The 25,794-nt window shown below is 32.9% G+C and overlaps 2 protein-coding genes across 8 annotated transcripts in view; one reads left to right on the forward strand and one right to left on the reverse strand.

The window, feature by feature from the left end:
• Positions 1–17,288, forward strand: part of LOC106674420 (lysine-specific demethylase 4B-like) — a 36,719-nt gene extending 19,431 nt beyond the window's left edge. For 4 of the 7 annotated variants that reach the window (XM_024228870.1, XM_024228871.1, XM_014407127.2 and 1 more), the window contains 10 exons: positions 4,253–5,803; positions 6,023–6,201; positions 6,259–6,504; positions 6,566–6,678; positions 7,463–7,505; positions 7,581–7,751; positions 7,828–7,983; positions 8,163–8,273; positions 8,351–8,438; positions 16,778–17,288. In XM_024228870.1, coding sequence (XP_024084638.1) covers positions 4,253–5,803; positions 6,023–6,201; positions 6,259–6,504; positions 6,566–6,678; positions 7,463–7,505; positions 7,581–7,751; positions 7,828–7,983; positions 8,163–8,273; positions 8,351–8,438; positions 16,778–16,872 — 2,753 coding nt within the window. In that variant the 3' untranslated portion in view covers positions 16,873–17,288. Of the gene's footprint in view, positions 1–4,252; positions 5,804–6,022; positions 6,202–6,258; positions 6,505–6,565; positions 6,679–7,462; positions 7,506–7,580; positions 7,752–7,827; positions 7,984–8,162; positions 8,274–8,350; positions 8,443–12,372; positions 12,887–16,777 lie in introns of those variants that run through there. The other 3 variants (XM_014407144.2, XM_014407135.2, XM_014407149.2) reach the window with 3 other exon arrangements.
• On the reverse strand, positions 17,159–23,610 carry LOC106674437 (inner nuclear membrane protein Man1). Its single transcript, XM_014407160.2, has 11 exons — positions 22,644–23,610; positions 21,266–21,377; positions 21,012–21,199; positions 20,836–20,882; positions 20,602–20,772; positions 20,331–20,511; positions 20,070–20,261; positions 19,878–20,010; positions 18,713–18,826; positions 18,466–18,647; positions 17,159–17,574 (listed from the first exon to the last, which is right to left on the reverse strand). The coding sequence occupies exons 1-11, from the start codon at positions 23,272–23,274 to the stop codon at positions 17,456–17,458; spliced, it is 2,070 nt and encodes a 689-aa protein (XP_014262646.1). The 5' UTR covers positions 23,275–23,610; the 3' UTR covers positions 17,159–17,455.
• Between the last annotated feature and the right edge of the window lie 2,184 nt (positions 23,611–25,794).

The raw sequence follows: 25,794 nt of genomic DNA on the forward strand, positions 1-25,794 counted from the left end.
CAATGATTATTCGGAAATCGTGAGATGCGGTCTGGTGTAACGTAGGTTTCAGAAAAACATTTTCTCTATCGTGCCAACGTTTTGATCTTTATTGAGATCATCTTCAGGGCCTGGGATTTACAAAGATTGTTTAAATTTAACAAAAACATGTAGGATGTGGAAAAAAGTAAAATTATACAATGCAAAAACATATTTTTTTGTATTCACTCAAAGTACTTCTACTCACTCAAAATGTTTGTTTTCTGTATAAGTGTGCCATTCTTGCGTGTTGTGTTGAGAGTGCCAGTAAGATATTGCTGTTTTATGTTTATATATGTTGGATTTTGAAGCGGTGGGAAAGGAAGTCGGTAATGGTTCGGCCAAATTATCCTTTCAGGATTATATAGACGGGGATAATTAGGAAAAGGAAAGCTAAATTGTTGAAAAATTAGAATATGTAAAAATGTTTGATGTAATGAATGTTTTATATGTTTATTATGTTTAGTGTGATGTGATGATATTTGTGTTATCGATATTGAATTTGATTAATGATATTGGCGTAGCTGCAACTGAGTTTACATGTGTCTGTTCTGTAATTGATGCTGTGTTTATCTCTGTTGATGTCAACCATTTCTAAAAAGTTACGTTTATGTTTGTTTTGTTCTGTGTTTAATATTTTTGGATTGTTGAAATCGAAATTGTGTTCATGTTCAAAATGGTGGGTGGGTAGCGTGTGTTGTAGGATTTTGCTTGGGTTTTTTTGCAATCATAGACATGTTGATTTACTCTCTTATCCAGATATTGGGATATAAGACCAATGTAAGAAGTTGCCAGACAGTTTAATCAAGTGATTTTGTAGATTTATTTGTTATTGGTTGTGGGAGCTTTAATTTTGGAAAAAAGTGTTTTAATTGTTTTATAGTTTTTGAAAGCTATTTTAAAGTTATCAGATAAGAGAAATGTGTTTAATTTATGTGATAGGTCGTGAATGAATGGCATGGAAATGTATGTTGGTTTTTTTGTATTTGATAGATTTCATGTAGTATTTTTAGTACTAGTGGATGGTGTTAGTGTTGAGTTTAGTTGTTGATTATTCTGTTGATTATGTGTTTAAGGTAGTGATTGTTATGGAGGATCTGTTTATACAGGGTGTCCCAGTTCCTCTGACGAAACTCAGGGAATTGATTCTACTCTTCGTTTGGAGCAAAAAATGTTCAGGAGAAAATTTTCGTAAAGTTCTCTATTTTGAAGATATTCGTCAATTTAGGTTTTATCAACTTTTCACTACCTTGCCACATAAAAACGCTTACAACTTCCAAAATGTTGAGACTACAACAAATCCAATTACACCATTTGAAATAATGCTAAATTTGCTGTAAGATACAATTTTTCAACTCTACTGTTTAAAAACCTGGATATATCAATGTAAAGCATATTAGATGAAGAAGTTTTTGTGTAATTTGACAAGCTGTAGGTATTTTTTTGTAACCTCAGTAGAACATGCAATGATGACCAAAATTTTAAATTTTGTAATTTTGACATGTTCCAACTGATATTGGCTAACATTTTATGTCATTCAGATTATTCCAAATAGAAGTATCTTACAGCAAATTTAGCGTTCTTTCAAATGGTGTAATTGAATTTATTGTAGTCTCAACATTTTAGAAGTTGTAAGCGTTTTTATGTGGTAAGGTAGTGAAAAGCTGAAAAAACCTAAATTGACGAATATCTTCAAAATAGAGAACTTTCCGAAAATTTTCTCCTGAGCATTTTTTGCTCATTTCGACAGAAGGAACTGGGACACCTTGTATATCTTTATGTTCTTATATATCTTTATGTATTCATGGCTTAGGGTAATAATTCTGTGAAGTAACCCTTTGGTCATGTTTATTATTGTATGAAGAGGATGGTGAGATGTAAAGTTGAGGTAGCGATCTGTGTTTCTTGGTTTTTGAAACCAATCTGTGATTAATGTACCATCTGGTAGTTTTATTACGAGTGTATCTAAAGTGGTATTATTTTGTTGTTTTCGATTTCATGTGTAAATTGTAGGCTTGGATGAAAGCTATTAAATGTATCTAATGTTGTTTGGATTTGATCTGTGAGAGCTGCTGTCAATATGTGATCTACGTATTTAGTGAGGAAGGGTAATGTGAAAGGAAGTTGTGGTATAACTGTGATATATATAATATAAAAAATATTTTTTTGCATTGTATGTATTCACTTTTTTTCCACATCCTACAGGTATTTGTTAAGTGTAAACAATGTTTGTAAATCCCAGGCCCTGAAGATGATCTCAATAAAGATCGAAATGTTGGTACGATAAAGAAAATGTTTTTCTGAAACCTACATCACACCAGACTGCATTTCACGATTTCCAAATAATCATTATTACTGATTACTGATTTATATAAACCGACACTGCATCTGGATGTGCATACATACACACTGGTGTAGAACTGAGCCTATCACTTCTTGAAGTCTGCCGGCAATTCCAGCTATTGTAATTTACAATAAATTACTGGCAGGCCTTGAGAATCACCCACGTAGGTGTTGGCAGCCCAGGAACAGACCTCAGTCTTATTTGCCCAGCCACAAAGGTTGGGCAAACCCATTCACACTCTCAATCACTTTTAAATACATTCTTTTTATTTACATAACATATCCTCAGGGTGGTGGAGTACTTGATATTCCTCCATCACATTCTACGCATATTAAATATAAATAAGTAATCTAATTGAGGGTTGATGAGGTACTTAATATTACGCCTCTTACACTGCTCATTCATGCTAATAAATACATTCAGTCTCAATATACACAAAGAAACACGAGATATCTGTAAAGTACTCTGTACAGTAAAGAAAGCCCAGTTTTCTCTCTAAATCAGACAGAGGACGCAGATACTCGCTGCCGTGCTCAAGCATAATTCTCATATCTGGTTTCATATCTACACGCTCTCTATATGGAGCTAAGGAATGACAAGTGGGACACATCAAGCAACCTCTCTCTAAATGGGCTTATGAACTTAAAAATGCCACATTTTACTGTTTAGTAGCAGTATATGTTCTGTTGAACCCACCCGCATACCCACATTTTGTTTTAAATTTTTTTTTTAGCTTTAGTACAGCTAAACTAAAACATTTATTTTTTAATATTTATGTGTGTATCTATATCTAGTAAATAGATCATTTTTCTTAATAAATCATTTAAATATGGGAAATTTAATTGATAAAATTGATCTAATTTAAATAATAATTATTTACAAAAATTGCAAAGATGCCACTTAGAAATATTTTAAAAAATCTAAGAAACATGAGCCTTGCGTTGTTATTGATTATCGAGTAAAAAACACCAGACAACTATTATCTGAAGCCTCCGATGCTACTGGTAGCACTTGCAGGAATTAAAATGGTCCCCAAGATCCATATTTGCGACAATTTGCAAATGTGTAACTCCTTAAAAAACCAGATTTTTGTTTCATCAACAAAAAGTAACACATAATATCATAAACACCAGGAAGTTTAGCTTGGGTAAGAAAGGATTGGCTAAAAAAGTCGTTTATATAAGTTAGGTGAAATTTCAAGGGCATGATTAATTTTAAGTTGGTTCCTGACAGTATGGCTATAAATTTGGTACTATTCGGTTAAACCTGAGATACTGGCTTTTTCTAGCCAAAATATTCATAAAGTTACAGACGTTTTCATTTCGTTTTAGACTTCTCAAAAATTAACTAACTGGAATTCGAACAACTCTTATACAACTCACTTCTTCAAATTACCGTTATTTATATCTCTACCTCACTTGTTAAAGATTCAAATATTCAGATTATAAAAGTAAAAGTGTTATGCCTAACATATAGTTAGTTATATACAATAAATACCTAAAATAAAATGAACATTTGTTATTTCCTAGTATGATTACATAAACAATTAATTATAAGTTTAATTATTACATAGTTTTTTCTACTTATGTACATTCAAAATTAATATAAGTAAGAATTGATATCATAGGCATAGAGATGCTGGCTAGTACTGGTTAAGTAAGGAGTTAGGGTTAAGTTTATAATCTGATATAAAATTAAGGTTAGTCTTAGAGATTGTGTGTGCTGCTAAAAAAGTAGTGTTATGTTTTAAATGATTCAAGTTAATTTAGAACCTCAATTTCCAGAAATTGTTATAGCAGGTTGTATTATAAAACAATTCTTTTGTTAAAAATTATGTTTTGTAATAATTGACATATTTTCTAATATTACCAATGATTTTTTTTTTTTCAGAATTAGAGGAAGCCTCAATTGTTGATGATGGGTATGAATTAAATGCAAAGAAGAAAAGGAAGAAACATGATAATAAACCATCAAGAAACAGAAAGAAGTATGTGAGTAGAAAAATAAAGTCAAGGGAATACATTGAGGTGAAGGAGTTGCAAGTGGAGCTTGAAAAATGCATAAGCGTTGAGCTGCCGGAGCCTAATCCCCAGCTGGAAACACAATACTTGAGAATTCCGTCTCCTCCTAGTTCTCCCCAAGTGAAAAAAATGGAAGAATCAGAACTGAACATTATGCCATCCCAGCCACCTCTACATAACTCTCCAACACTTCAACAGCTGGAATTTTCATCAATTCACCAGCAGGATCATTTTTCTCCCAATGGGCCATCGCATTGGAATATTGATAATAATTTGAAGAAAGTGAAAAAAGATTTGTTGATGAAAAAATCTTTAAGTCCCAGTAAGAAGCAGTTTAAAAAAGATAACAAAAAGCCTAAAAATTATATAAAAAGCCCTTATGACATCAACACTACTTATGATTTACCCACAGTGAAAGAAGAGAAATTCGACGAGTTTGCTTCATGCTATTTGACTGGAAACGGTGAACTAAATATGCCCATTAAAGCAGAGCCTGTTGATTTCAACTACGTACCTGAAAATCAGCAAGAAAATGAAATTTCTCAGGAAGGCTCTCTTAAATCCCTCATTCAAGTTACCAATAATGTTTCTGTTGTGCCAATTTCAACCCCAAGCCCTCCACGTTCACAATCACTGAGTCCGATAAAAAAGCCTGAGAGTGGTTCTAAAATTGGCAGTTCAAATACAGTCATGAGAAACATTATGGAACCTTCTTCGAGCAAGAGTTTCGATTATAACTACAAGAAATATTTGCCGAATGTTATGAACCAACCGCCAAAGGAAAAAAAAGAAGAGGAATTTTTAGTCTACAAATCATCAGAAGGAATTCCAGTTCAAGTGCAAAAAGATAGTTTCAATAATCGTACTTTAATTGTGAAGGTTCAGAAACAAAGGGTGAAACCACTGGTTTTCAAACCTTTACCATCTGATAAAATAGCCCAATTATGGCAAGATTCAAGTAACAGACAGTCTTCAGGGAATAAATCACTGCTACTTTCAAAACAACAAAATTATGATCATATTACATCTACTACAAATCCATCATCATTAACTAAATGCACATCACCAAATTCCCTGATTCAACAAACAATAATCAACTCGCTCAACAGCCCATTCATAAATGAAAGGATTTTCGCACCCAATGATTTGTCGATAACACTAGAAAATTCCAGTACGGCAAATGTTTCTTCAACAAATAATACATGCCCTGTCATCCCGGGACTCACTATCAAACCAATAACCAAGTCACCTCCAGAGTTGACCGTCCCGAGGTTCTCCGCTACAAAAAATAATTATTCTTCTACAAAATTTTCTACCACTGCATGTTTGCCTTGTCCTGTTAAGGAAACTTCTAGTCATGGAAACGAACGTAATTGTAATATGCGAGCGACATGCATTACCGATCAACTTAATCATCAAGGTTTGTGTTATGTAATTTAATTATGTTGTTCACAAGTTGATATTAATTTTAATGTCTTCATTCAAAACTTTAGAGATCACTATAAATTGATTTTTTTTAAATCCACCATAACATACTTGCATTAAAATTAAACTTTTCCTGTTCTCTCATATAAAATTAAATTTTCCATGATGTTCTAAAAGTAACCTTGATTAGTATTAACAGAGATTACGGTTTCAGGTTTATTATCTTCAAATAGTCTAGCAAATATTTCAAAATTTCTGAAGGCTCAAGACCTCAGTAAACTTATGCAGGACCTCCAGAATCCCATATTTGAAGAGGCTTATAACAAGTATTGGAGTCAGAAAGAGCCGTACTGTGCTCTCTGTGTATTTTTTGATGTAAAAGCACTAAATGAGGTAAGAACAATAAAGTGCCATATAACAGGCCGATGATTCATTATACACGTTTTAAAGGTTCAGCTGGGCATGACTCAAGATTGGCTAAATGAACTCATAGACCCGCCAATTCCCTCGAGAAGCAAAATCACAATGCCAAGTAGCATGTTCGAAAGAGATTCTACTGAGCCCCTTGCGATATTACTCGTTTGCGAGCAGTGTAAAGTCTGTATGCATGCAAAGTGCTATGCCGTCGACAGTAGTCGAATGTTCAACAAAAAATGGCTTTGTGATAAGTGTGAATCAAGCAGTCCATCCTACAAAGTAAATTGATTTTATAATTTATGAGTTTTACGTTACAAAATTAACCTGATTTCAATTTTAGAGTTGTCGTTTTTGCGGTCTTGGTGGTGGTGCTATGAAGAAAATGGTAGATTCACAATGGGTCCATGTTCAGTGTGCACTTTTCTTGCCCTCAACAAATCTCAAAGTGGAAAGGTATGTTCATTATTTTTCTTCACATTGTTGAAACAATAAATAAAAATTAAAACATGTCCACGTTTAAATTAAATGAATACTTTTATGTTTCTTGGGCACCTTGTGAAGGCCGACTGTGAAATCTCATGCCAGATGTTAGACATATTTAAATTTTATGCCAATACAATATATAAATCTGCATATTTCTTTCAAACTATTCCTGTGTGTAGTAAATTAAGTTTAAATTTGTAATTGTACCAAAATTTGCACTAATATGAATGTCATTAATGACCTATATATTATCCTGTTAACTGTTGTTATGCGAGATTTTCGATACCACGAGCAAGTAATTTACTATCAGTGAAAACGATAAATAAATAAATTGATGATTATTGAAGAAGTTGGAGAAAATTTTGTTTTCTGTTTGTGTTTGGAAAAAAGTTTTGTGTAAATAATTTGATGTCGCTTCAAATTAAAAACATTCAGTGTAAAAAAAATCTTCAAAAAATATACATTGATGGGTATCTTGCTGTTTGAGATAGTTAAGTTCCTTTCGTGGAGAGTTAGATCAAAACTTTTTGGTTCATGAGAAGCTAAAAAAAATTTTATAAAAAAAAAAAATCAAGAAAATACCTCAAAAATATAGATAGTGGAACAAAAGTTAAACTCATCTTGTATATATAGTATGCTTTAAAAAACATAATTTCCTTATTATTATGAAAAATCAAATAAAAATTGAATCTAAAAATAAAACATTCAATTTTCTATGTGGTACTATTTTATTCATTTTCATTTGAATTTACAGCTTAATGGACAAACCTATGCAACTAACCACGTTTAGAAGACCTGTAAGTTCTTTTCTTAAGTCATTCAATGTAAACAAAATTTGTAATTGTAATATTTACAAATTTTCTTTTTCATAGTGTTTCATCTGTGGAAGGGACACAGGAACAGTGCCTTGTTGTGATTCAAATTGCAATTTATGGTTTCATGTGACATGTGGTCAAGTCTGTGGAATTGGTGTGATTCCAAATCCGTGGTTCGGTGCAAAACTCCTGATAACATGCTTAAGGCATAGGCATTTTCACAGTATGGTAATGCAATTTTTTTTTTAAGTTGATTAAAATTAATTTATCAAATATTATTAATTGTTTAAATTTATTTGTACAGAATTGTGGGATTCAACCAGGTGTACAGGTCTGGGCTAAAAAACAACCCTCCAACAGATACTATAAGGGTGTTGTTTCTAAAATTTCTAAGGAAGAATATTGCACTTTGTCTCTTATCGATGATAGTCTGATTGTAGTACCAAAAAAACATGTAACTGTAAGTTGAATAATAAATAATCGATCTTATATATAACATAGGTTTTTCAATAGAAGTTTTGCATTATTGCAAATAGATATGATTTTGTTTTGATTATTCAACTGTAAATAATCTTTCAACCCAGCTTTAAATGTACATAATTATTAAATAATATAATAATATAATGGCAAATGTTTAAGATGATGGATGGTCGGGAGTCTCTTCAAAAGGACTGTAGGGTCACGTGTACGTTCAAGAATGAAAATCTCTCTGCAATTTATCTCAATTCAGGGCCAAAAATTGTATATACTGTAAGCCGATTGATATATCATGTTTAATTGCCCAATAAATGTAATTGTGATAATGTCAATAAATATTTTATTTTCAGGTTAATTTCCTTAATTTGACGACATCTGATGCCCTGCTTGAGGATATTTTGTGCATGGAAGAAAACAAATTGGGAAATGAATCAACCAGTAGGTAAATAAATATCTTTTTGTTTTAATTTTATTGTTTAATTTACATTTCATGGCTTCATTAAAATAAATATACATTACCTTCATTATATGATGGTATGGACAGAAGCAAAAGCCAATAAATATTCGAACTTGTAACTTCCTACAAAACTTCGAAAGTCTATGTAATAATTTTAATAATGCATTACAAAAATGAACAATTAATCTATTATTCTCAAAATTCTTCACAATGTGTGGTGGTTAGTGACCGTTAATCGATAATTATTCAGAAATCGTGAGATGCGATCTGGTGTGATGTAGGTTTCAGAAAAACATTTTCTTTATCGTGCCAACGTTACGATCTTTATTGAGATCATCTTCAGGGCCTGGGATTTACAAACATTGATTACATTTAACAAATACATGTAGGATGTGGAAAAAAGTGAATTTATACAATGCAAAATATATTTTTTTTATATTCAATCAAAGTATTTCTACTCACTCAAAGTGTTTGTCTTCTGTGTAATTGTGCCATTCTTGCGTGTCGTGTTGAGAGTGCCAATGACATATTGCTGTTTTGTGTTTATATATGTTGGATTTTGAACGGGTGGGGAAGGAAGTCAGAAAAGACATTTTGTATAAAGTGTCAGCTTCTTTGATGTGAAAAGAGCCGATGAAGGGGAAAAAAATGTTGGTAATGGTTCGGCTAGATTATCCTTTCAGGATTATATAGAAGGGGATAAATAGGAAAAGGAAAGCTAAATTGTTGAAAAATTAGACTATGTTTGATGTACGGAATGTGATGAGATGATATATGTATGTTATCTATGTTGAATTTGATTAATGATATTGGTGTAGCTATGACTGAGTTTACATGTATTTGTTCTGTAATTGGTGCTGTGTTTATCTCTGTTGATGTAAACCATTTCTAAAAAATTATGTTTATGTTTGTTTTGTTCTGTGTTTAATATTTTTGGATTGTTGAAGTCGAAATTGTGTTCGTGTTCAAAATGGTGGGTTGCGAGTGCTGTAGGATTTTGCTTGTGTTTTTTGCAATCATAGATATGTTGCTTAACTCTCTTGTCCAGATATTGGGATGTAAGAACGATGTAAGTTGCCGGACAGTTTAAACAGTTGATTTTGTAGATTATGTCAGATTTGTTTGTTATTGGTGTGGGATCTTTAATTTTGGAAAAAAGTGTTTTAATTGTTTTATAGTTTTTGAAAGCTATTTTAAAGTTATCGGATAAGAGAAATGTGTTTAATTTATGTGATAGGCCATGAATGAATGACATGGAAATGTACGTTGGTTTGTTTGTATTTGATAGATTTGATGTAGTATTATTAGTAATAGTGGATGGTGTTAGATTATTCTGTTAATTATGTGTTTAGGGTAGAGATTGTTATGGAGGATCTGTTTGTATATCTTTATGTTCTTGTGGTGAATGATTCATGGCTTAGGGTAATAATTCTGTGAAGTAACCCTTTGGCCGTATTTATTATTGTATGAAGGGGATGGTGAGATGTAAAGTTGAGGTAGTGATCTGTGTTTCTTGGTTTTTGATATCAATCTGTGATTAATGTGCCACCTAGTTGTTTTATTACAAGTGTATCTAAACATGGTATTTTATTTTTTTTTTTTATTTTTTATTTTAACGAGGGTTCGCAACAGCAGAGGTCATATAAACCCTCAGGGTGCCGGTGTTTTTGAAAAAAAGCCCATTTGTAAGTATGTCGGGTTCGAATGCAGGGCCGCTGGATTCGAACCCGGGACCTTTACCTTACAGTGATGAGCGCCGTGTCAACGACTAAACCTTGCGGCCACCGACGCCCCTAAACATGGTATTGTTTTGTTGTTTTCGATTTCATGTGTAAATTGTAGATGTGGGTGAAAGCTATTAAATGTATCTTGTATTAAATGTATCAAATTTAACTTATTACAATGACATATAGTAGAAGGACTTAATATTCAATTTCCAAAGTTGCTGATTAGTATAAAACAATCCTGATTTCAGTGAGTGTATAAAAGACATGAACACCCTTCTGTCTTTTTAATTTTAGTTCAACTTATTTAAATAACAGTTCACAGATCTATTTTTCTTAAACAGTTCACTTGCTTGTACTATTATTATTATTTTTTGTGTTATGCACTTCTAAAATTAGAACCACTCACAGTATCTGCAATAATTAGTGGATTAAAGCTGTGTTTCTTGTCTTGTTTGAGAATTTTTTTCACCTAAAAAACAAAAAACAAGTTTCTATTTTATATGTTTTATTTAAGGCCAACTTTGAAACAAATATTACACTTGTTAAGGCTGTCATTTTGGAACAATGCACTGAACTTTCCCCATATATGAACATCATTCCAGAACACCGCACCTCTTCTAGAAAACCCCTGTTTCAGTGTCACAGGCTTTTAGTATCGCTTTGTCAACATTACTGTAAAGACCATTTTTCAATTTGCCCTTTAAGCAGGGACACACTTACCCCGATACAACGCTACCCTGTGTGAACCGAAGCCACCCAATGCAAATCCAATATCCAATTTTCCATGAGATTGTATTATCCCTGTGCACCTCTGCCCGAAGCCACGCAACACTACCCTACTTATGCTAAGAGATGCAACCAAGTTCCCCACTGTCCAGATTTTAGTTGAGTAGCATCGAGTACAAAGACAAAAGAACCAGACACTCATATTTTTATTTCAAACTATATGTATTATTGTTATATTAATTACAACATACTTATTTTAATATAAACCAAATTAAGCCAAATCAAAAATTCATTAGTTTTTATTTTAAAAAAAATAATTTTAATGGTTTGGCAGAAAATTGTTCAAAACATCGGATTACCATTTTTTGATAGAATGAATTTAACTAACAATTTATTACATGGTTTTGCTCATAAAATTTAACTAACAATTTATTACATGATTTTGCTCATAAAATTTAACTAACAATTTATTACATGGTTTTGCTCATAAAATTTAACTAAAATTTATTACATGAATTTGCTCATAAAATTTAACTAACAATTTATTATATGGTTTTGCTCATAAAATCACACTGTTTCGTCAAGAAGCGTCAAAAGTGGACACTCATATTGTATTTGGATCCTGTTCCCTTCCCCAATACTTCTCTTTATCTCTTTAACAGTCAACCTTTTTTTTCTGTCCCACTGTCAAGAACCTTGGAATTGTCCTTAATCAGACCTTATCTTGGAAAACTCATATTTCTTAGATTTTCCGCTACTAATTTTTCACCCTTCATCAGTTCCTTCTGCCAGCCCCATTAGTACCTGTAAACTCCAAGTCTCCTTTCTTATTCTCCCCCTGATGTGTGGGGGACTCACTAGGGAGCTAGATGATAGACTTAAGTGTGTAATGAATTGTTTTGTACGCTTTATCTTTGACTCCTCAAGGAAATTCCATGTGATGATATATACTCTGGCTTGAAGTGGTTATACCCTTCCTATTACAGGCTGAAATTCCTTGGAATAATGATCTAACATTTAGGTCTTCAGTACACTATCACGCGTATATTTTGTAAACAGGTCCTTTTGTACAATATTTATGTTGGGCACGAGTCTAGATGCTCTTTTATGTAGTGTTATAATTTATATAGTGGGAGCTTTAAGCACAAGAATAGTTTTTTTTTTTTTTTTTTTTTTTTTAGGTTGTTTTTAATGTAATTCTTACAGCAGTTACTAATTTACACATACTGGATTAAATACGCAATTACTATGTAGTTTCTATAATTTAAAATTGTATTTATTTACATTATTCAAAAATAACTTTGTTTCCTGATATAGACTGTCTAGGAAAAGTAGGAAAAGTCAGTCTTGATCATCGTTAGTCATATCCCACAAGCAGAATGTTCTGGTCGTTGATTCTTATTTTTAAATTTGAACATTTTTAAATAAAATTGAATAAAATTATGCTATATTACTATTTCAGGGAGCTAAACACAAGCACTGGGGACGCATTCTCATTCAGTTTTAACAACAGTGTTTGAAAATTGCCAAATAAGTACGAGCACATTTGCAATTTTCATTGATTGTCAAACTCCTCGAGTATAACATATGGGAAACAGGTCCCAAGCAAGGCACATTAGAATTTATAAATATATCTTTTTTGTTTTAGTTGAATTGTAAATATAAAACCTTTCAAATTTTAACATTAAGTTAATTTTTTATTAGAATTTTTTTTATAGTGTTTGGATTTTATGAAACATTAAAATTTAAAAAAAAGACTAAATGTTACATAGGATGTGTAGTCAGATTGTAAGTTCTGCACATACATGTAGTGGAAGGCAATGTGTAATTAGATTTGTATTTTATTTTAATTAAACATCCCTTATAGTGGACTGAACTCAATGTGATCCTGTGCTTCAAAAACATTACACAAATTTAATGTTATCCTTTTTTTAAAATTTAGTGTTATTTAAAGTTTAATACTGTACATACAATAAATAAATAAAGAAAAAAGAAAAAAAATATATATACAGTTAAATTTTAATATTATATAGAAATTATTTTAGCACTAAAGTATCAACAAAGAATTATTCTATTGATAAATTTTAAATTTTATTTATTTAAATAATATTTTTTGATTTTTTTTCTGCATGGAAGTTAATTTATGTAATATAAGTTATTGAACAAAGTCATTAAACTTGTTTTTTCCTCTTTTTTTAAAATAAAGATTATATTAAAAGCAGTTTTGGAATTGAATTTTAAAATTTGATTCGCTTTATTTATTTCCAAAACTGACTTCAGTAAATAGAGTACCTTTATTATACATCAGTAAAAACACCTTGAAATTACAGAAATCATTGTTTTAGTAACTCAATATAAGTATGAACAATTATACACAGAAAAAGTGGATCTTTAATCTTTTTGTAAAAAATAAATAAATAAATGAAATTATACTTAATAATTTGTTATAATATATTACAATTATAGTTGTAAGCAGAGTAGGAGTATTCTTTTATTTGAATTTTTAATTTTGTAAAGACTGAATTATGAGTAAAATGACAAGACCCATATTTTTTTATAAAGCTGCAATAATTGCTTACACTTATAAAAGTATGTAATTGAGCTCATTTGAAATTGAAACAACAATGATTTATTTAACAAAAATATTAGGACTCTATTAACACATTGTTCCATGTTAAAGGCTACTAAGTGTAATATATAAATATATATATTTAAAAAAATGAGGCATGTCTTGCTGTAAATTGTTTCTCATTGTAAGAATTTGTTTTTGTGTGCTGATAGAAAAATTGAAAGATCTCATTAAAATGGTGTATTTCTTCAATACCTCCTTGCCAACTCCCTCTTCAGAAAAACTAATATTAAACCGCATAGAAGATAAAAAATTTTTTTTTGTCATAATGAAAAATACAAAACATAATAATAATAATAAGTTTTTAGTATTTGAAATTGAATAATAAAAAATTAGCATATAAATATATCAATAATTTATTTTTTCATTACAGCATGCTTTCCATAAGTTAGGATAACACGCTTTTTAGTATAAAACAAGTAAAAAATAATATTAATTTTAAAAAAAGATTGAGAAACTTTATTTTTTGAGTCAAGAATTTATGAATATATAAATTATTTTCTAACTGACAAAAGTTCTGAAATTACTGATTTATTATTATTTTTTATTTATTTTTTAAGTACCCTGTTATAAGAAAATGATACTATTAAGTTTATTTATTTTTGGTAAATCATGGAAATAGTTTAAGCTTATGTGATATAAGTCTAAAGATTTATGAAATAATTAAACATGACATCGAACATTTTAAAACTTTGAAATTCCTTGTATAACTATTTGGAGATCGTGAGATGCAGTCTGGACGTAGGTTTAGAAAAACATTTTCTTTATGGTGCCAATGCTTCGGTCTTTATTGAAATCATCGTCAGGGCTCAAAGTGTTTGTTTTCTGTGTAGATGTGTCGTGTTGAGAATCTCTGACAATACAAGATTAATAAGAGCGTCAGACCGTTATCTCCACCTTTCTTCAATTGCATCTTAGAACAGGTTTTTCAGAACTAGTGTAGGAAAAAGATATCAAACAAAGCATATACAGTAATACATTTTTCAATAAGCCATAGAACAAACAAGGCATTACCTACTTAAATGGGCTTGGGTGCATTTTTTTTAACTATATGTTAATTCCAACAAACAAAGTCATTCTGTACTTAAATATAATAAGCTACAGATGGGAAATGAAAATACTAAGTACTTCACTAACTTTAAAAAAAGTAATTATTATGCATGAACTTGAAGAAATATGAGGCATTTCAAGACTTTCTTTAAGCTGCAACACAGTAGCCCAATTGGGCATTAGTTGGACATTTTTAGTGACATTAGTAGTGACACGCTATCACATGTTTGAAATAGCATCCGCATAGAAAATCCAACAGGGCCTTGAGGTAGGTCTCGCTGCATCCCGCGGTGATCGTTTTGCAAGAGGAATCAAGATGGCAGGAATAAGAGGAAAACATTCACTTTCTTCACTCTGCTAATTTACTCCATTCAGAAAAAAGTTGTGAAAAGCAGAATTTCAGTGCAATTTGAATTTTTGGTCATCCTGTATTCACTGGGTTGGTCTATCAAGCATGTTTCGGCATGATTGCTGTGAAAGACCAAAATGATCAGTAATGACCAAATTAAAGATTTACCACTGCAGACCACACACAGAAATCTCATGGTGGTTTTAGTTTTGTTTTTAATTTCCATTATGCGAGTGATTAACAACTTCAAATCTGGTGGGAATTTGAAATTTTCATCAGTTTCTCACTGAAAATTGTGCGTTTGAGTAACATAAAAATGAATGCCGGTTCAACATGTATTCACTGACTTTCAGACCAACATCCACCATAAACTTAAATGTGAAATTTGTTCTAATTGAAAGTCACTACTAGCTAACAGTGAGGACTAAGCGAGAAGCGCCTATTAACTTTTTTCCCTGATGTGAGTTTCCATAGAAACTTTTTTCTATGGGGCCACCTAAGGTCTAAACTTCCATAGAAACTTTTTTCTATGGGGGCCACCTAAGGTCTAAACTTCCATAGAAACTTTTTTCTATGGGGCCACCTAAGGTCTAAAATTTACATAATTCCTTTTGACTTTCAAATCAAAAAACCATTGCAGCTGGCAAAAAATTTCTTTGTTTTGTGTGTATTGGGTTCATTCCTTCCCTGATGTGTTTCCATACAAAGTACGACTATAAATTAAACTACAACTATTGGCATGGCCGGGAAAAGTGACTTGGTGGTCCATCAGTCTTTTCGCTGAAACTGCAAGTGCTCTACAAGAATTGTTCAATTTAAATGAAGAAATCAACAAGCAAGATTAAAGATTAGCAAAGCAAAAACCTATGATGACCGATTGCAAAAAAAAGAAACCTTTTAATAACTTTCAAATACAATTAAAGAAAAATAATTACTGGAATAAAAAGCACTATAAAATGTCAGAATTTGGTATGGGGTAGAAAAGTCCAATTATTAATAAACATCTGCAACTGGACTCAAATATGCGTCCTTTGATTTAAAAATTTTAACAAATAAATTTTAAAATGTTACCTATTTAAGGAAATTAATCCATCATATTAATTACACAAAAGAAATAATTAATATTGTTCATTTAAGCTTCAATGAAATATCTAACCACACCCCGAAGAATTTCCACTACTCTGCAGTGAATGTGAACAGACTTCTGTATATGTATCAGGTGATGATGGGACACTGTGTTAGCAGTATTGAGTATTGCCGAGGCTGCAAGTCTGTGCTCTTCCGGGGCAGGGTGCCATGGTCGGTCTCTGGACTCTCAAAGAGAAGTTCTAGTATGTCTTGCTGTTAGATTACAACTTGAGTAGTGAGGATGTCAGTTGTAGTGTTCCAGTGCATCACTGAATGAACACAGCGTGATGGGAACTTATATGGATAATGTGGATGGTCGAACGATATTTCTTTCTCACTTCCTATGAGTGCAATCCAAATACTACAAAAAAAGTTACTAGCTGATTAGTTAAACCTGAACATAGCATGCCTGGTCTTTCTGAGCCCAACTTACTTTTAGTTCACATGCATGCCCCTTCATTGCCAGCATTTATACTTTTTACCTTTTATTTAGGTCTATTTTAACTGTTCTTGTTGTTTTAACCTAATTTATCTGTTAAATTGCATCTCAAATCTGGCTGATGGATTAATCCAAGCCATACAGTGGATTTTCAGGAAATCATTTTGTACTTTTTTGTGTGCAATAAAGTTACTACTACTACTGTTTGTTTTAATCTTGTATTTTATTCAACCATGTTTCTTTGAGTAATTTTTTACCTGCTTTTCTTCCAGGGGTCTCATCTCATTACAAAGAAACCATACAGAATGGCAAGAAGATTAATAAAATATTACATATGTATATATTTAATGGTATACACTGTTACTAATTGTAATAAGTTTCTTATATGTATATCTCATGTAAAACATTACATGCAATCGAATTGATCAACTATGGAAGGATTTTCAAATTGTAAGAATATTTATTTATAAGGCAGAAGTCTTTATTAAAATTACACATATTAAAAATGGAATAATTAAATAACACTTACAAAGCTAAAACAAAATAATGGCTTATAGAGTTAACAAAAGGGTATTTATGACTTAACTTTTAAATTTATTAGTAATTATTTATAATGAATAATCAAACTTATTAACTAGGATAATTATATTAAGATGACAGCTGTCCCTTGACCTCAGAGAAAAAATTCACTGGGGACCAAAATAAGACTAGACTATGAAATATTTTAGTACATTTCACTGTTTTGTTACGAACAAAATCAACCTTGTGACTGTTATCAAAGCACAAAACTACAAGAAAATATGAGTTATTAATTAAGACAAAATACAAAAAATAAAATAAAAAATGAAAATTAAAGTAAAAGATAAATAGAGGGAAAAATGCTTTCTAGCCATACGGTGTGAACAGTTCTTTCCAGCATAGGAAATTAAACAATGATGACAGCATTCAGCTTACTGAAGGGATCGTTTGTTATCGTTGGATGGACGCAGCGGTTGAGTGCATTTTGCCGAATCGGGGAACCTTTCCAAATATCTTCTTTCCCTTAAGTACTTGACAGTTACTAAGTTACCTGCAAAGAAAGAAAAAAATACTAATCAATCTTGAATTACTATATACATATAATAAATACAAAGAATGGATAATTGATAAGTTTGTAACTAAAAACTTGTGTTTAAAAGTAAAAAAAGAATATTAGGCTATTGCCGAATTTATTTAAAAAAAATAAATTGGAGTTTAGAAGTGAAGAATACTAAAGCTGTTCTAGTGAATTCTATGAAAAGCTTTTTTTCACATTGACAGTATTTTGTGTGAATCCAAACTTTTATGTATGGCGACATGTAGTTGAATGTCATTGCGTACACTCCATCTTGTCTCAATACTGGTAAATGTTTATTCTTTGGTAAATGAAAATTTTGTAGAAACCAAATCTTATTGCAAACATCACAAGCTATACGAAATTCATTATTGAGGAAATCTTTTTCAAAATGCTGCTAACTTGTCGACATTGACCCGTGTTATCCCATAACTGCTTTTTGTATATGAAATATTTATATTTTCTGACTCATCTGGATCATCTACATCCATTGGAATCAATTGATGACGTGAGATTGCAGTCATCAGCACTGGTCAATTTGGCCAAGCTGGTTCGAAATAGTTTTTCTTTTGCTTCTTTCTTTTCAATTGTCAAAGAGACATGATCTGAAATGCTTTTGGTTTGTCCCTCGTATTGTTCATTCTCGGCATTTTTTTTATTTTTTTAATTTATAATATTCTGCATAAGCATTATTATTAATTTATTATAGCATAAGCATGGCACGGCGTTAATCGAAATGAGGGGGTTTATAAGTTATTTTTAAATAGTCGCAGAATGGATCTACATGACGGTATTACTTATATATCCACAACTTTTAAAAGCACTGTGATCTGCCCAGTCGCAGACTTTTGTCATTAAGATACTTACTATCAAACCAGGACCCATGAAGCGCGCGGTATGCAATGCCTGCGTCCAAAGTGCTGGCACATTTCATGTAAACACAGCCATCGCGTGACTGGCGGTCGACAACAACGTGAAGTATCTTAGCCTTGCCGCATTTCTCTAAAATTGCATCTACAACAGTTGTCACCCAATCTTCGCCCTCTTCTCTGCAAAATCAATTTTTAAAAATTAATTTAATTTATTAAAGAGAGATTTAAAAAATATCGCTTACTGTTCAGCATCAAACATATGTCTTATCTTGAGGCATGCTGTTGGACTGTGTGGCAGAGAGTTGACACTGCCTTCCATTGTGTCAAAAGCCTGTCCTTGCCACATTTTTCTCTTACTACAATTTTAAAAAAATAATTAAAACTAACTTTTTTTTAAGACTATTTACAAGAAGACAAAATAAGTTCATTTGGCCTTAGCCTTTGCAAATTGGCTTGTACAATAAATAAATTGGAATTCATAAAAGAATGATTTTTTTTTTTTTTGGCGTTATGATCTATGCATATTAGCCATGGTGACAAATTCTTATATGTGTGTTCACATTGGGGGGGGGGGTTATCGTGAAAAAAGGGCCAGAGGTGACAGTGGGAATCGAACCCACGACCGCGGCGTGAGAGTCTCTCATGCTAACCACTCGGCTACCGCGGTCCCCAAAGAATGATCCATAAAACAGAAGCCTGTCATTCTAACCAAATAAAGGTCTTTCACTTAAAACAAGCTCACTCAGTAAAAATCTACCAGAAATGCCTTAAAACCGTGGGAAAAATAATTTGTATTATAACTATTATGAAGCAATATTTATTTGGATGGAGGCTTAAGATGCTTAAAAAAAAATAAAAATAATAATAATTCAAAAGTACAGCCATTAACCTAAGGCCCAATACACAGATGAGGTTTTTGCCAGCTGGTGCCGTTGAGGGCAAATAGCAACTGAACTGAAATGCTTCAAATACCACCAGTACACATATGTTGTATACAAAGAGTACATTTACAAATAAAATTTTCATCTTTAACCGTCAACATTTTAGAGGGTAATTTTTCTATTTCTTGTATTAATAACTCAACATCAATTTCATCAGCCAATACAAGCAGTTTTGACAGTAACGAGAACTCCAGAATTAATATTGGAAGCAGGAAGAATATGGCATTCAAAGTTAAACCAAATAACGACACCATTTTACAATACTAGGAAAAAAATGACCTCAAGTCAGAGTAGCATACGTAGTATAATCATGATACTCTGTACTTCAGTCCTCAACTGCAAGTGCGGATGGCAATAAACCACATAAATGCGTCAAACAATGCACTGCAAGGTCTTTTAACCAATCTTCGTTTGAATAAATAAAATTACATTTTAAAGTTGTTTTAAGTAATAAAAAATGTCTCACTTTGGGCTCAATGATGTTGAAGCAAGCCACCGCCAAACCATAAACTCCTCCCCCTCCACCTCCTGCACTTCGCGTCGAATTCTTGAATCAGTATCAAGCAGTGTCAGAGCATCTTTCCATAATTTAGCTTTCCCTGGAAAGAGCAAACAAAATCATTATACAAAATTAAACGTGTATACGTTTATAACATACGTGCACGGTCTTGAGGGGCTATTAACTGGTCCCGAATATGGTCTATCGCCACATAACCTTCAGGGCTTTGACACTTGGAGCTAACCAAATCGACAATGTTACTAACGAGTTTGTATACTTCATCCTTGTGCCTTGCTTCCCTTTTCATCCACCATTTTATCATCTTGTAAATGATGAATCCAATAGCAGTTACTAAAATTATCCAATTTTTTAATATTAAATTGAAAACTTCATGTAAGCTAAATGTTATAAGAAAATTACCAAAAAGAAACTTCAAGGTATAGTTGACCGCCTTAAGCAAGCTGCCAACGATCATACAGTAATATGTCACCGGTGGTTGTTCAAGTAAAAAACCGTCGAATGTGGCTTTTATCTTAAATCTGGGATTGTGGTCAACAAGGACTTTTAAGTTTTTAATATTTGGTTCAACTAAGTGCACATTCTGAAAAAAAAAAAAAAAAAGAAAAAAAAAAGTTTTTATCATAAAAAAAATTGCAAGGCAATAAAGTTAAATATGGAATTGCCCCCTCACCAGAGTTTTGTCCTTGTCTAATATCATCTGTATGATGTTTTCATCTGTAAATGAAATTGGTCCTTGTGATGAAGTGCAGGGCATACTCGCTAACTTTTCACTTATTTCTTTGTAAACAATCCCCAACAAACTGCGCGTCATATCTCTGTCCTTTTCATAAATGCAATTTTCCTATTGGACAAAAATTAAATAAATAATCTGTTTTGACATTTATTGGCAAATTAAAAAACTTACCCCAGGATTAGCATTTCCTACTTTTAGACAAGGAGGGAAATGTAAATCTGAAAAATATATCAAGAATACAATAATTCAATTTAAATTAATTAAAGTGATAATGATTACAATATTTTTTACTTAATTTTAATAATAAATTAATGTAAGATTTTTTTAAAAGACATTTAATTAAGTACCTGTGTTGAGAGCAAGACTCGTGTCTGTAAAATGCATGTTGACATAAGTAAAACCAATAAAAGTGAAAAAGGCAAGGAATATAAACAACAGCATGGCCGATATAGGAGAGTCGAGTGAGAACCACCCATCGTTTGATAGCACTCTTGCACTTCCTTTGCTATGCGTAATATCAAAACCTTTGAAAGACCTGATAAAACAAACACATAAAAATCATTTCAAACAAAATATTAAATAGGAAAATTTGATAAATTACCCCTGACTGAATTTGGTGTATACAGGCGTAGGGCCTGAATCTTCATCGTCGCTCTCTTTGATGTCCAACTTGGATACAGAGCTTAATGGCGAAAGCTGTGGTTCAGATCGTTCTGTAAAAATAACTAAATATTACAATAGATCTTGATAAATTGACATTAGTGTATATAATGTTTAAAATTATGATCATTCAATTGTGCTAGTGGCATGTTAGGGAAAATATAATTAGTTCATTCAGTCAACTGACGGTTCATTCAATGGTAACATCTCAATAAATTAAATTGTGATATCCTAAAATAATTATATTATTTTATGAATTTTTAAGTCTTTCCCACTGAACTCATTACACACTGGATTTTGTTTAACCCTTACCATTGTAGATACAATATAGTTTGTTATTGCTGTTTTATTTTAACTCTAACCCATTCAATAAATTTTTCTTGTGGTGTATTAATCTAACATTATAATATATATTATATCACTTCTTATAAGATGTCTGAAAAAAAGGAGAAACAGAAGTGACAAAAACTATGAAATTGGGAAATCACTTGAGTTTCCCTAAATGAAGCATTAACTTTTTTTTAAAATGAGGGTATTTCAACTACGAGGTTATTTGAACCCTTGGGGTGTTGATGTTTTTGAAAAGAAGCCCTTTGTACGTATGTCGGGTTCGAATGCAGGGCCGCTGAAGTCGAACCCAGGACCTTTACCTTACAGTGATGAGTGCTGTGCCAACGCCTAAACCGTTATGGCCACCAATGCCCCCACATTCAGACTTTAAATCATCTCTTAATAGAAAAAGAGTAATCATCCAAATAGCTGCATTGCTAGCATCCCTAATATATTACTGGGGATTAAATTGTTTTAAAGTCTATGGGACTTTCAAAATTGATCCAACTAGTTAAATCGTTTTATGAAACTGTTTAACAAATTGTCGAAACAGAGTATAGGGATACTGTTGACAATCAATAATTTAAAACACAATAGACCTCAAAAATAATTCAAATTATCAAGAGGAACAGAGTTGTGTTGAGTTTTAAGCATCAAAAAATCGGTAGCTGTGATACGTTCCATTCCTCCTGGTTCATTCTCATACTCGAGACAAGTGCGTTTACACGGAGAAAAACAAACAACATGAAACATTTTGATGCGCATTAAAAATCCGACAGCCGTTCGGCTCGCGCTGAAACATCCTTGCGCAAAGTACAGCGGTGGAAACCCAGCTTGACAGATTGAAGCTGTGATGGATGATCATGATACACAGTGATCACCCCAAAACAAAAAAGAAACAATTTACTACAGTGTGAAACTACTTCAGTAATTAAAGTTTATGAATATTTTTATACGATAACTGAAATAAAATAAATAATTGAGCTTACGAGATACTCTGCCAGCGGATAGCCGCTTCATGAAATCCGATGTGAAAGGCTGGTTCGAGGACGCGGGCGGAGAGAGGTCGGCCGTCCTCGCGGAAGAAGAGAAGAGAGACGGTGAGAAGAGACTCGTCGTCGGCGACCTGTAATCGCTCAGGAAGTCGGTCGACTGCATGTTGACCGAGGGGCGCAAATCCGCGATCTCCCTATCGGCGAACAAAGGCCTCTGCCTAATTTTGTTGAAGTACGACTCGACTTCAGGGACGTTGGAACGGACTTCGGCCCTGCTGGGCCGAGGCGGAGGCGGCGAGGGCGTGCGGTTGACGGCGGCCGGAAACGGTTCGGCAATCGTCGAGTTGGCCATAGGGGCGGCGATGGAGGCGCGCGAAGGAGATTTGCGCGACGGCGATCGCCCCGGGGACCTCGAAGGCGGCAAAGTTTTTCTCCGACTCCTCGTCGGCTCTTCAGCGACCGACGGCTCGTCCGTGAAAGAGGCCTCGCTCTCTAAAAGTGTCTTCAACTTTTTCAATAGGGTTTTTCTTGTCGTTTGAGTCACCGGGCCCACTGCGACGCCCAGCTCCTTGAACTTATGCCGTATTTCCTGGTCGGAGAGACTCTCTACGTCTACGGATGCCATTGCGACCGATGGCGATTTGACGAGTGACGAACTTTGTTATTATGCGCTTAGTTGGAAACTGAGTTAGGAGTGGTCACGCGGTCGCGGTTCTACAACCTGGCCGAAGGTTACGGCTTTACGACTTACGATTCATTCTCGTCCCGACGGGTTATTCGAGGATCGGTCACTATTTTAAAAACTCAACGATATGTTAAAAATGAGACCCAGCGGAAAAAGAAATTTAAGCACGGGTTTTATTAAGGTTAAACAAGCCAGTCGCGTCTCCCTTCTCAAAACGGTTAACAAAAAGAGAATCACAAAAAAAGAAACGAAACGAAAGCGGGAAACACGAACAAAAATAACGAACACAATCAGTCTGAACAACATTTATCTCGTTCATAACAAACGCTGTAAAAACAAAAACAATAACAAAAATCCTACATTTCAAAAAATTTCATTAATTATCTTTTATTAAAATATTTAAAATCTAGCGTTGTACTAAATCCATGAAATATATTAAAACGTAGCAAAAATTATGGGGGGGGCCTCAATATTTTTTCAAAAATCATAAATAATAAAAATAAATTTTAAACTGCCAACGACCATCAATCAACAGACAACAAAAATGAAATAATGTATATAAAATGTTAGAATTATTCCAACTTTAATATTTTAAAATACATATAAAATAAGTTGGTAAATAAATTGTCTTTTCCACTATAGGCATTGTGCATGCCATCCATGCCTATTGACAATTTATTCTCTACCCATCAACCTGTTATGGAGTTCCACAAAATGGGCACTACAAAAAAAAATAATAAAATAAATAAATAAAACAATACATTGATATCTTGAATAAGAATATCTCATAAACAAGTGAATTTATGTAAGTAACTTGTCATTTATTAACTAAATTTGTTAGCTTGGTAGAGGACAAATTGATGATTTTCCTATCTTATATGTAACTATTACAATAATTTATACAGATTATAAAGAAACCAATACATCCCATTTCTGCAACAATTAATTGCATTCATCATCCCCAATCATGGGTCTGGAGGGTGACAAAAAGGCAGACGAGGCTGCTAAGGCTGGGATGTCAACTTTCTCCTGGCCCTCTTATGCTAAAAATGTGATTAATAGCTGATTAAAAGGAAAGAAAAACTTCGGTAGGCTTGATTGGTAGGCTCTCGTGTATCAAGAGTTCGGTTGATAGGTGGCCTTCAGAGGATCTGAACAGATCATACCTGACAAAGAATAACATATGCGAGGTTTACTGACAATTGTTTTTGGGCCTTTCCTTGGCTATTAAAGACAGCTAGTCGGAATGCAATATGAGAGTAGTGGATCTTTGGGTGCCATGTTCCAATTTATTTTAGAAAATAGGGCTTTTATTATAGTATATAGTACTTGGTAGATATCTCGCTTTGGGTTATTGAGAGTGAATGTATTTATTAGAGTGTGTAGTTGAGACGGCTGATAGGCTTATGGCCTCAGCTTAAGGCTTTTTACCATAATCCAAAACTTATTCATGGCCATGTGTATACTTAAGGCCCAGGTTTATCCTCTCCCAGAAGTAGGAAGCTCAGTCTACATAAGCCTTCACTTCAACAGAGGACATGCCCCGCAATCTCTTCTTCTGACAATATCTGTCATTTTGAGTCTATACATATACCTCTGAAGTTTGCATTGTTCATTTAGCAGTCCTTCTATAATTGTAGTCTTAACATGTCTTAGATTTAGTAATTCAAGGTAGTAATTAAGAATTCAGGATCAAAGGTGTCTTCTTTGGACTTTCCTAGGTCAATTTATTGCTATCATTCAAGATGACATTTCAGAAGCATCAGTGATATTTGGTATAAACAAGTTCCTGTTGATCTGCTACGGCTAAATAAAACATATTGCATGCTCTCTCATACAATAAAAGCCCAAGAATCAAACATGCCTCTTCTTGATGCCATTTCAGAAAAGGTACAGTTCTGCTGTTAGTTTCTGCAAAGGAACTTTGATGAACTGTTTCACATGTCTATGTTTTGGGTCACATTCCCATTTAATGAAAGACTTTTAATCCATTATCTAACTGATTCACATGGTAGTTTGGTATACCACAAAAGGATTCACGGTCAATAGGTGTCTTCTTCAGACTTTCCCTAGTCAATTTATTGGCCTGTTGTTGCCCCCCCCCTTCCATAGTACCCAGACAAGAATAATTTTGTTGTCATCTCCAATGTCTGACAAGGCCTTAATGCAATTGCAAATGAATCTGGGCTTTATTACTGTGCTAATTAACCTCAGTGTTGTCTGGATATCCAAGTAGATGGCTATTCTTCTGTTAGAATACCTAGCCTTTTATCTGCTTGGCACAGTGTTCAATAGCCACAATCTTCACTTGAACGATAGTGACATATTGCCCAAGGCTTATATGAATTCTAGTCCTTGGTTTATTTCTATAAATACCAGCTTCTGACTCGTACTCGATTTTGGAGACTTTTAAGCGGAGATATAATTGGCATTAACTGAGATGCCTTTCCTCCAGTCTGC

This window comes from Cimex lectularius, unplaced genomic scaffold (genome assembly GCF_000648675.2).
Source record: "Cimex lectularius strain Harlan isolate CLEC.00 unplaced genomic scaffold, Clec_2.1 scaffold340, whole genome shotgun sequence".
NCBI classification, from domain to species: Eukaryota; Metazoa; Arthropoda; class Insecta; order Hemiptera; family Cimicidae; genus Cimex; species Cimex lectularius.

Coding starts and splice junctions, on each gene's coding strand:
- LOC106674437 (XM_014407160.2), bottom strand. CDS start 23,274: ATGGCATCCGTAGACGTAGAGAGTCTCTCCGACCAGGAAATACGGCAT. Junction 21,378..22,643: donor ATCCGCTGGCAGAGTATCTC/GTAAGCTCAATT, acceptor TTATTTTTACAG/AACGATCTGAACCACAGCTT. Junction 18,827..19,877: donor TCAACATCATTGAGCCCAAA/GTGAGACATTTT, acceptor TTAAAATTGTAG/TAAGAGAAAAATGTGGCAAG.